General features: G+C 37.3%; 1 protein-coding gene across 2 annotated transcripts in view; it reads left to right on the top strand.

The window, feature by feature from the left end:
• Positions 1–11599, top strand: part of Usp44 (ubiquitin specific peptidase 44) — a 20406-nt gene extending 8807 nt beyond the window's left edge. Inside the window, exons 2-7 of one of the 2 annotated variants that reach the window (XM_013019778.1) lie at positions 530–1344; positions 1378–2021; positions 4474–4669; positions 6147–6255; positions 8877–9082; positions 9881–11599. In XM_013019778.1, the coding sequence (XP_012875232.1) occupies positions 609–1344; positions 1378–2021; positions 4474–4669; positions 6147–6255; positions 8877–9082; positions 9881–10077 (2088 nt within the window). In that variant the 5' untranslated portion in view covers positions 530–608 and the 3' untranslated portion in view covers positions 10078–11599. Of the gene's footprint in view, positions 1–529; positions 2022–4473; positions 4670–6146; positions 6256–8876; positions 9083–9880 lie in introns of both variants that reach the window. The other variant, XM_013019772.1, reaches the window with a different exon arrangement.
• The last annotated feature ends 647 nt before the right edge of the window (positions 11600–12246 follow it).

Genomic DNA, 12246 nt, shown 5'->3' with positions numbered 1-12246 from the left:
CTCCTTCTTCTTCTGTCATTGTGGGGCTTGAACTGAATGCCTGGGCACTGTCCCTGAGTTCTTACTCAAGGTTAGCACTTTACTACTTTGAGCCACATTTGGCTTAAAAGTCTCACAAAATACTTTCCTGTCCAGGCTGGCTTCAAACTGTGATCCTAGGATCTCAGCCTTCTGGGTAAGTTACTAGGATTACAGGCATGAGCCACCAGAAGCTGGCTACATCCCATTTTTAAGAAAGGAAAATATAATTTTGGAAATTGTCTCTCAAGCTGTTGGGTAAAAGAAGCGAATCTTATTCTAATTGAGTTTAAAGTGGTCACTACTAGATGGTGACAAAATTAAAAGCAAAAGCTTTTTAAAGGAGCCTCACTAGAAAGAGTAAAGTTGATGAGAGATTAGGGACGTTATAAGCAGCTAGAAATTATGACCAGGAGCTCATTTATATTATCTTTGGAAAAAATATTTCATAAAAATGAAACATTATTGGCTGTTTTTGTTTTATTAAACATGGGCATTTTTTTCTGCTTAGTTTGCAGATGCTTCGAGTATTGTGAGCAGAGACTTATTTGGATTATGTGTTTCTCGGGTAGACTAAGTAAATACTAGCAATGGATAAATGCAGACACATTGAGCAGTTGCAGCTTGCTCAAGACCATTCCATCCTCAACCCTCAGAAATGGCACTGTGTAGACTGCAATACATCAGAGTCTATTTGGGCATGCCTCAGCTGCTCTCATGTTGCCTGTGGACGATATATTGAAAAGCACGCAGTCAAGCACTTTGAAGAAAGCAGTCATCCTGTTGTTCTGGAGGTGAATGAGATGTATGTTTTTTGTTATCTCTGTGATGATTATGTTCTTAACGATAATGCAGCCGGAGACCTGAAATTACTACGAAGTACACTAAGTGCAATCAAAAGTCAAAATTATCACTGTGCCACTCCTAGTGGACAGTCTACAGATACAAGTGATGATTCTTACTTCTTACCTGATGGCACCCAATCTATGCTCCAAAATGAGGATCGGATGTGCACTGCTCTTTGGCACAGGAGGAAGATGCTCATGGGTAAAGTCTTTCGAACTTGGTTGGAGCAGTCACTCATTGGGAAAAAAAGGATTGCTCAAGAAAAATTTCACGAGAAAGTGGTAGCAAAGAAAGAAGTGAAGAAAAGACATCACGAATTAGACCATCAAGGGAAAACAGAATTGGAAAGTATGCCTCCACGAAAGAGCTTGCGTTTACAAGGGCTGGCTCAGTCCTCCACAGTAGTAGTGGTTCCTGTTCAAGCACCATCACAAACTCCAGCTTCACCAGCAAAAGACAAAGTGCTATCTACCATAGAAGGTACAAGAGGTAAAAGGGTCAGTGACTCCTTAGTTAAGCGAAGGCCAATGATAACTCCTGGTGTAACAGGATTGAGAAATTTGGGAAATACTTGCTACATGAATTCTGTTCTTCAAGTATTGAGTCATTTACTTATTTTTCGACAATGCTTTTTAAAGCTTGACCTGCGCCAATGGTTGGCTGTAACTACTAGTGATAAACCAAGATCATATAAGCATCTGCCTATCACAGATTCAGTAGTGTATCAAGTGAATAAAGGCCAAGAGAAGGATAGAAGCTTGGTTTGCTCCAGATATCCAAGTTTGCCATCAGGACTGAGTGGTGGAGCATCAAAAGGCAGAAATATGGAACTTATTCAGTCAAGAGAACCAAGTTCACAATACATTTCTCTTTGTCATGAATTGCATACTTTGTTCCAAGTCATGTGGTCTGGAAAGTGGGCCTTGGTTTCACCATTTGCTATGCTACATTCGGTATGGAGACTAATTCCTGCTTTCCGGGGCTATGCCCAACAAGATGCTCAGGAATTTCTCTGTGAACTTTTGGATAAAGTACAATATGAATTAGAGACAACTGGTACCAGGTTACCAGCTCTTATCCCCTCTTCTCAAAGGAAACTTATTAAACAAGTTCTTAATGTTGTAAATAATATTTTTCATGGACAACTTCTTAGTCAGGTAATGGATTTCTTCAAATTTTATCTTGGGAAATTAATAAAGTGAAAATTTATATATTCTCTATATAACTAGTGTGTTTGAGCATGGATCATTTTCACATCAGATTGATTGCTTTTATAAATGTATAAAGTACTCATTTACAGTTCTTCATGAATCACTGAAAATAGTTCTAGGTTTATGAAATCAAAAGCCTGTGGAGGGAGAGTCAGGAAACAACTTTGTAGGTTACTAATACTATAGTCACTTTCTAAGGGGCTAAGAAAAGAGTGTTTAATCCTGGAGTGAACAGCCTTCAAGACACTGTTGTACTGAGAACCATATGGTGCGGCCTAGAGCAATTTCTAGAAACAAGGAATAGTTTAGCCCTGGCAGACTTCCTAGAGAAATTTAAGATAAGATTCATCTAGTTCTAGTTCTCAGATAGTTTCTAACAATGTTGATTTCTTGTTTTGTTATTTTAATTCAAGAAATTCTTCAAAAGGTCAGTCAGTGATATTACTGAATTCCCAGATGAACCACCATAAGGAATTTGTCAATTTGTTAATATCTAAAGTCTATATTTGAACTTGCTTCATTATTTAAAGAGACTTGTATGAAAGTTTCTTTGTATTACTTCATACTGTTTGTAAATTATTAACACATAAGTCTGTCTTAAGTGCAAAGTTGGTAGCATTAAATCCTTCACCAGTTACTATATTGCCTCTGTAAGTTGCAAGAAGTTTATTTTTCCATATGTGAATAGCTCCTCTATTTCATGTTTTGTTCTGTGTTTGAATAGGGGTTTTAATGTAATATTTAAGTGGACATATGATTTATTATTTTATAGGTATTGTCTTTTTTAAAATTATCAGCTGGCAGAGCTCCAAAATCTGTATAACAAAAGCATGTTAATAGTATTGTATATATATTAATATATATTTATATATTAACATTTCAACATATATGTTGTATTTATATTATATATTTATATATTATATAAGTATAATATAGTATAAATATATTATGTTAAAATATACATAAGATATATTGTGTACATACATACATATATATATGTATATATAAATAGTATTGTAGTTGTACTTTGTATTATGGTTAAGGGTTATAGTTCAGTGGAAGAGTATCTTGCCAAAAAAAGAAAGTAGATTGTGGTAACAGATTGGGATTGGAATATGAAAAATCACTGAAAGATGAGGAAGGAAGAGGGTGGAAAACATCAAGCCTAATGACAAATAACATTAAACGCATATAAGTATATGCTATATAATATAAAGATTATGTTTACTAAGCTATAGTTTAATTTTTATTTATTTTGGTACTGGTACTTGGGCTTGAATTCAGGGCCAACACACTGTCTCTTAGCCTTTTCCCATACATCTGGCAATCTAGCACTTGAGCCACAGCACTGCTTCTGGCTTTTTGGTAGTTATTGGAGATCAGAACCTCATAGACTTTCCTGCCAAGTTGGTTTTGAATCCTGAGTAGCTAAGATTACAGGTATGAGCTATTAACACCTGGCAATATAGTTTGAATTTTTATCTAAAGTCTAGATTGAACTGTTATTGGAACTTTTTTTTTATCTATTATGGGGCTTGAACTCTGGGCCTGGGCACTTTTCCTCAGCTCTTCAGCTCAGGGCTAGCAGTCTTCCACTTGAGACACAGTGCCACTTCCTGTTTTCTGGTGGTTTATTGGAGATAAGAGTCTCACAGACTTTCCTGCCCAGGCTGACTTTGAACCTCAATCCCTAGATCTCAGCCTCCTGAGTAGCATGAGCCACTGGCGCCTGGCTGTTATAACAACTTTTTGAAGGTCCATCTGTGGAAGCCTGTCAATAATAGTGAGTTTAAGGACACTCTTTTCAAAGGAAAAAAATTAAACTTTCCTGATAAAAATATAAAGTGGTTATCCAGACTAACAAAATTGTATTTTCAAAAGAAACCCTTGGGGCTGGGAAGGTGGCTCAGTGGTAGAGTGCTTGCCTTGCATGCATGAGGCCCTGGGTTCGATTCCTCAGCACCATATATGCAGAAAAAGCCAGAAGTGACGCTGTGGCTCAAGTAGTAGAGTACTAGCCTTCAGCTGAAAAGCTGAGGGACAGCACCCAGGCCCAGAGTTCAGGCCCTATGACTGACAAAAAAAAAAAAAAGGGAGAAAGTTGGGTGTCAGTGGCTCACGCCTGTAATGCTAGCTACTGAGAAAGCTGAGATCTGAGGATCATGGTTCAAAGCCAGCCCGGGCAAGGAAAGTCCGTGAGACTCATATTCAATAAACTGCTCAAGCGGTAGAACGCTCACCTTGAGCTGAAGAGCTGAGGGACAGTGCTCAGGCCCAAAGTTCAAGCCCCACAACCGACCAAAAAGAAAAGCTTATTTACTAGTAATGGCCTCAAGTGAAAGGAGTTAATGTTTTTATGTAAGAATTGTCATTTGAGAAACTAATTTTTTATTTACAGGTTACATGTCTTGCATGTGACAACAAATCAAATACCATAGAACCATTCTGGGACTTGTCACTGGAATTTCCAGGAAGATACCAATACAGTGGAAAAGACACTTCCTCCCAGCCATGTCTAGTTACTGAAATGCTGGCCAAATTTACAGAAACTGAAGCTTTAGAAGGAAAAATCTACATATGTGACCAGTGTAACTGTGAGTAGAGATTGTATATTCTTTGTGTGTTTCTAAGATTAATAGGGAAGATGGGAGAAATTCCTTAAATAGCAGCTGTGAATGTGAACTACAGTTGATGGGAAGAAATCAGACTAAACATTTCTGCTTTTCATTTGATGTTTATGAAGTGTTTTTTGCCTCATTGATGACATTAAAATTTTTTCTTGATCCTCTAGTGAGTTGTAGAAAGATGGGATTCATAAAATAAGAAAGTGAGATCTGATGGGATGCTAGTGGCTCACACCTGTGATCATAGCTACACAGGAGATCCAAGAATCATGGTTTGAAGCCAGCCCAGTCAGAAAAGTCTGTGGGACTCTTAACTTGAAGTTATCACCTTGGAAATGATGCTGTAGCTCAAGTGGTAGAGTGCTAGCCTTGCGCAAAAGGAGCTTAGAAACACTGCTCAGGCTCAGAATTCAAGGCCCAGGACTAGCAAAAAAAAAAAAAAGAAAGAAAATGAAGTCTGGGGATATAGCTTTAATGGTAAAATGCCTGTCTAACAATATTGAAGACCTAGGTTTGATCTTAGGTACTAAAAATAAAAAATTGATATGTGGAGCAGAATAAAGTAGAAAACAAATAGTAGTAAGAGGAAAGCATGCTATGTAGTATAAAGGCTTTCTGAAAATATTTTGCTTCAGGTTAAAACATTTATTTGTACTATGCTGGGGCCTGAACTCTGGGCCTGGGGCACTGCCCCTCAGCTCTTCAGTTCAAGGCTAGCACTCTACCACTTTGAGCCATTGCACCGATTCTGGCTTTTCTGCTTATGTGGTGCTGAGTAATGGAACCCAGGGCCTCATGCATGCAAGGCAAGCACTGAGCCACCTTCCCATCCCTGTCCTTCAGCTTTTCCACTCAGGTCTAGTGTTCTACCACCTGAGCCACAGCTCCACTTTCAGCTTTTGTTGTGTGGTTACATGGAGATTAACCTAATTGGAATATCATCCATTTCCTGTCTGAGCTGGATTTGAGCCTTGATCCTCAGATCTCAGTCTCCTGATTAGCTGGGAAGGCTTGTTTGATTGGTGGGAGAGGGGAACGGGTCTCACTTTTCAGCCTGTGCTGTCCTCAGACTTGCTATATGGCCTAACCTGCTTCACATGAAGTAAGGAAATCTGCCTCTGCCTCCTAAGTGATAGCACTACATGTATAAGTCAACATGCCCAGGTCTAACGGCAAATTTTTAAGAGTTGGGAATGCTATAGTAAAATCCACTCTTAAGTGGAAAGCAGTGCACTTATTCCTAATCTATTCATAATTACAGGATTATAATTAAAATCATGTATTTGTTTTCATGCTTACTAGTTCATAAATTTGCTTTAAAAATTCCTTGCCAGCAGAGCCCCGGCGTTTATATCTAGCAGTGCCATGTCTGTTTATTCATGCTTAAGTAAAAAAAATGTCATCTCTTCCTTAGACCTTTAAACTTGATCTTCATTTTTTATTACAGCAAAGCGTAGAAAGTTTTCTTCAAAGCCAGTTGTACTCACAGAAGCCCAAAAACAGCTTATGATATGTCACCTTCCTCAGGTTCTCAGACTACACCTCAAACGATTCAGGTTAGTAGTACCAGTTGCCAACCAATTATACATGTCTAAATTGGTCATTCCTTCTGCTGCAAAAATATCAAAAGTTAAAGGAATACATATGATGGAAGAGGGTAGTATTTACCCTCTTTTTGATTCAAGGGAGAAACTGGCCATTGTTTATAGAAGACACACACTATATTCAGCAATTAACTTTATCTTTTTATTTTTTGAAATGGGATCTTGTGATAGCCCGGGCTGACCTTAGATTTGTAATCCTCTTGTCTCCCCTCTGTTGAGTGCCAAAATTACAGGTGTGTACCACTGCACTGTCTCAGTAACTAATCTTGTGATCAATGCCCCTAATCATGATTAGATCCCTAACATTTTGATCTGCTAAATGTTCGTAAATTTATATCTGCTTGCAGTATTTAATATTCTACATTAAATTGTCACTTTTTAAATAGGAATATTTGACCCTATTGTTTTGTGTTTGGAAATATTTGATAAAAGGAACCAATTCGAAGCAATGTGTGTGTGTGTGTGTGTCTGTGTCTGTGTGTTTTGCTTTTGTACTTTTTGTGCAGAGCCTGAACTCTGGACCTTGGGTTCTCACTCAGCTTTCTTGCTTACAGCAAATCTCAGTTCATACACTGTGTCTTCAGGGACATTTCTAAAGTTCCACCATGTAACCATCTATCACGGAATCCTCCTTTTACATAACTGCAAAAACTTATCTGTAATTAACTGATTTGCATAATTTCTCTTATACCAGTAGAATAGCAGCAAAATAATCGTTTCTTTTATTCCTATATGTCAGGTCCTAGAATTATGCTTAGCAGTGTCTCAAAATATTAAGTGAATAAATGGGGTATTTAGAGAAGCAGGAACATTTTAATCAGAGGGAGCAGTATGAATCAAAGTAAAGAGAAGGGAGTATTAGGTTATACAATAAAGGCTTCATGAGAAGTATGGTGAGCCCTGCCATTGCATATAACGTAACATGAAATGAAAACAAGATTAGTTAGGAGGTTAACAGTAAAAAGGGCAATTGAGAGCAGAGAGGTGAGAATATAGATTCTGTAAAAATACATTGGAAAGGACTTAAATTGATGTTACTTTAATGTTCAAATTTTCGGTAACCACTTATTTTGGTAACCACTATTTAGACTTTTCATGGATGCTGCTTTAATGTGTGGTGTAGGCATACAAAAGATGTAAATGGATCCCATGGCTGAAACATAATCCTACCTACTTAGGAGTCTGAAATCTGAGGGTGGCAGTTCAAAGCCAACTCAAGCAAGAAAGTCTAGAAGACTCTAATCTCCAGTTAATCAGCAAAAAGCCAGAAGTAGAGATGTGGCCCAGGTGATAGAGCATTAGCCTTAAGAAAAAAAGCTCAGGTACATCAAGGATAGTGTCTAGATCCTGAGTTCAAGCTCCAGGACTGGCACACACAAAAAATCACACCAGAGATTCCAAGAGTTTTTGAAACTATAAATTAGGAAATGAGAGGAAGACCGACTATTTCACTATTTCACAATATCATAGATATGGGATATGACTTTCTAGTCTAAGAGAAAGCACAATTTGCATGGCTTACCTTTAGTAGTTCCTACACCATTTTACATTGTCTTATTTTCTGAAACTGGTCTATATTCCTCTTTCCTTTCTCACTTATTATCTGAACTTCATGTTTTAGTATTTTTACAGTTTTTATGTTTTTTCTCTATTCTGAATGAAGTCAGTCTCTTGAAAGAACTATCATATATGATATGATCTTTCCCTCTGTAATACTTCCTGATAGTATGTTTGTGATACTGTGCTTACTATATCCAGTAATGTCAGTACAGGAGGCATTATTTGAATAATGTCATTAATAGGTATTTCAATGCAAATGTGACGCACAGTAGAGGTCATTATACCCCTCCTCCCCCACTGCCCCTTTCTCCTTTTTTCACTTTTTTTTTTTTTTGTCGGTAGTGGGTCTTGAACTCTGGGCCTGGGTGCTGTCCCTCAGCATTTCAGCTCAATGCTAGCATGCTGCCGCTTGAGCTACAGCACTATTTCCCGTTTTCTAGTGGTTTATTGGAGATAAGAGTCTCCCGGACTTTCTTGCCCAGGCTGGCTTTGAACTGTGATCCTCAGATCTCAGCCTCCTGAGTAGGATTACAGGCTTGAGCCACCAGCGCCCAGCAGGGCTATAATTTTTTTTAATTAATTTTTACCTGTAGTATCTAATCACATTTAATTACAAAAGTTCAGTAGTAAAGGGTTTGTCAAGCATGCTTAAGTCCATGCATTGAATCTACAATCTCCAGCCCTGCAAAAGACTTAGAAAACTTGATTAGACCTGTTAGGAAAATTTTCCTAAATCCCTTCATTTCTACTTAGTTCAGGATTTTAGGAACACACAACACACACACACACACACACACACACACTGAATTTTGTATATATGTGTCTTTCATATATATGTGTGATTGATTTTTGTGTGTGTACTGGGTACTAGGGCTTAAATTCAGAGCCTTGTGCTCTTAGCTTTTTGCTAACTGCTCACACTACCACTTTGGCCACAACTTTAATTCTCTGTATTTCACATTCTAGAATTCTCCTTTGGTATTCCTCATTACTTTGTTCTGGCTTGTTCACAGGTGGTCAGGACGTAATAACCGAGAGAAGATTGGTGTTCACGTTGGCTTTAAGGAAATCTTAAACATGGAGCCCTATTGCTGCAAGGAGACAATGAAATCCCTCAGACCAGAATGCTTTATCTATGACTTATCAGCTGTAGTAATGCATCATGGGAAAGGATTTGGCTCAGGACATTACACTGCCTACTGCTATAATTCTGAAGGAGGTATAGATAGGAAAAATTATGTGCTTGCTGGTCCTGGGGCTTGAACTCAGGGCCTGGATGCTGTCCTTGAGCTGTTTTGCTCAAGGCCAGCGCTCTACCACTTAAGCCACAGATCCTCTTTTGACTTTTTTTCTTGGTGGTTAATAAGAGTCTCCACAGACCCTCCTGCTCTGGATGAGATCTGAAAATCTCAGCCTCCTGAATATCTAGGATTACAGGTGTGAGCCAACAGTGGCTAAAAATTACTTTATTTTGAATTAGACTTGCAAAGTTGTGTTCATAATTTCTGAGTGGCCACTGCATCATCTTAAGCACAGCCACCTGACCTCCCCCCGCCCCCCCACACACACACTTGACTTCTGTAGACTATACTATTTTCTGTAGGTTTGTAGCACTTTGGGGTATAAATGAAGGTAGTTTTGTTAAAGTAAGAGGATGAGACTTTTCTTAGTATACTTCCAAGAGCAGGTCTTATGTTTACTGTTTTATTTCAGAACAAGGCCTCTTAATGAACACAAAATGATCATAGAAATAGAACAATTTTTTAGTTCAAATTTAACCTATCTAAACTGTCATTTGCCATCTCTATCTCTTCTAGGGTAGCTTAATTCTAGCAAGTGATGGGAGTGAGGTTTCACTTTTTTCTTCCCATTTTGATTAACATTGAACAAGGGATGAACATGCAATCCACAAAGGAATTCAACAGTAAACACTAAGAATTGTTAGAAAATTACTTTTTGTAAAACATCACTTCTAACATTGTTTACTAAACATCCCATGTCTATGCTTTCCCTCTAGGCTTCTGGGTACACTGCAATGACTCCAAGCTAAGCATGTGCACTATGGATGAAGTATGCAAGGCCCAAGCTTATATCTTATTTTATACCCAGCGAGTTACCGAGAATGGATATTCTAAACTCTTACGTGAGCTCCTGTCTAGTAACCAACCTCCCAGTGAAGAAGCTGATACCTCTTCTAATGAAATCCTTAGCTGATCTAAAGACAGTGGGGCTTTCTTCTTGTGATTTGTATATATCTTTTTAAAAGGGCTGACTTACAATTTTGAGCTTCATTGTTTTTTATACTTACAAATCAGTGCACACTACATTTATACATTTTTGTATTTAACTACAACAAAACTTTTTTACAGAGACAAAGTATAAATATATGTATGTCATCTGTGGGTAACTTAGGTTTTTACAAGTATTTGGGAGTTTTAAACTTTGTGTTTACCTCAGACTAGTGCTACCTCTTTATATTTTGATATCTTAATTTGCCTCAGATCATGAATTGTGCAACCCACTGAAGAAATTCAGGTGACATCATTTTATATACATTTGATATTTCTTTTGTAGCTATTTTCTATAAATTCTAAATAGAAAATTAGACACTTATGTCTAAACTCTCACCCCTCCCACACACAACAAAACCAATTCTTTTAGGCCATTTGTATATTGATGTCACCTTTGCTCCTTAAAAGGAAGTTAAACTGGAATATTGACAGTTATATTCAAGGTGTTACCTGAATACCAATCAGACTGATATTCCTGAGGCTTTGTACACCATGGGGCTGAATTTGGTTAGTGGAATTTGACTTAAAAATGTATTGCTCTACAAACTTATTTGGCATAGTCAAACTAAAATGGCAGATTTACAAATGGTTTATTTAAATGAACTTTGGAACTGTGTACATTAAAAAAAAGTGGCTAGGACTTACTGATGATTTGTTTGCAGCATTAAGGTTCTAAATATCATTAGCAAGCCAGTATACTATACAAGTATAGCTTATCTTGGATAGTTACGTTGATAATATTAGACCTCTTAAAGCAAGCTGTGTAGCTTGAGATTTTTAGTTCAAAGAAATCTTGAAGAGAAAAAGCACAGGACCAAGATTACTGTTCAAAACTGGTACCTAAGCTATACACCTGGCATGTTACTGCTCTAAAGCCTGGCTCATTTATTAACTCTTGCTAAGATTATGTGACTACTGGGAACCTTAGAAAAACGAGCATCAAGCCATTTTTAAAAACATTAAAAATCATATAAAACCTCTTATTAAATACAGCAGGACACTCTTTGCTCTTCTGTATCTCACCCTATCTCTAAAAGTCCTACTGATAACTGAATTTAGAAAGGGGAGACTCCACTAACTTCTATGGATCAGCTGCATTAATCACTGGAAGATCATTTGTCCCTTTTTTCTTGAGTTTATTTACAGCTTGAAATATCCTGGAGAATGCTATTCACCGCTAGTGGTCATCTGTATTGTCAAGTGTAAGTTTGAAAGGAATGTCTATTATACCAGTTTTGAGTTTCAGATAAGTTACCAGGGGCAACTGATAGCATGATATCACTGAACAAATGACTTGTGCCAAAAATACAGCTGGAGTATTAAATGGCTAGGCTTGAAAATGCTCATTTACTGAAGACCTATGTAAATTGTTATCTCAACTGTTACAACTCATTAAAGATTTATGCGGTCAAAATGCCTGAGTCTAGCCTTTAATTTTAAGGATTTTTTTTTTTTAGCATACAACACATTTAGCACTTATTTTAATAGGATTTTAACAACTTGAGACTATCATTTATAATGGTATAGTAGCTTCCATTTATTTCAAAGTAGAAATACATGGAGAAGTGATTTTGTCTTATTTTGTAAACTAATACCTATGGAAGAGAATGTGTTGGGGGTGGTCAGATATATGGGAAATCTGTACTATTTTCCAGTAGATGTTGTCAAACCTCAAACTGCCCTAAGAAAATCACCTTAAAATACCAGCAGCAGCAACAACAAAAAGAACCCTAAACGATAAACATAGATGTCTTACTAAACAGCTCAAATCTCAACATAGGTGTCTACATTCTGCTAAATTGATCTAACAAAAAAACAACATTTTTTTGGTTGCAGAATAATTTACTAAAGGCACTATTGTTAAAACATCTAATAATTTGTTGCCAATAAGGTACATCACTGTAAACATAACAAAATGACATCAAGATATACATGGCTAGTTAGGCAAACAATACAGTCTTTTTCTTAAGTGACAGCTTTCCTATTTACAAGATTATATTCCTTCCAGCCATATGCAGGGACAGAGTGATGCCATGTCTTCCAAAAGTTTCAGCTTGTCAGAAATCACTACTGCTAGAAAGACCTATGAAAG

This window comes from Dipodomys ordii, unplaced genomic scaffold, assembly GCF_000151885.1.
Source record: "Dipodomys ordii isolate 6190 unplaced genomic scaffold, Dord_2.0 Scaffold3, whole genome shotgun sequence".
Taxonomy (NCBI): domain Eukaryota; kingdom Metazoa; phylum Chordata; class Mammalia; order Rodentia; family Heteromyidae; genus Dipodomys; species Dipodomys ordii.
This window is presented reverse-complemented; position numbering and strand designations above follow the sequence as displayed.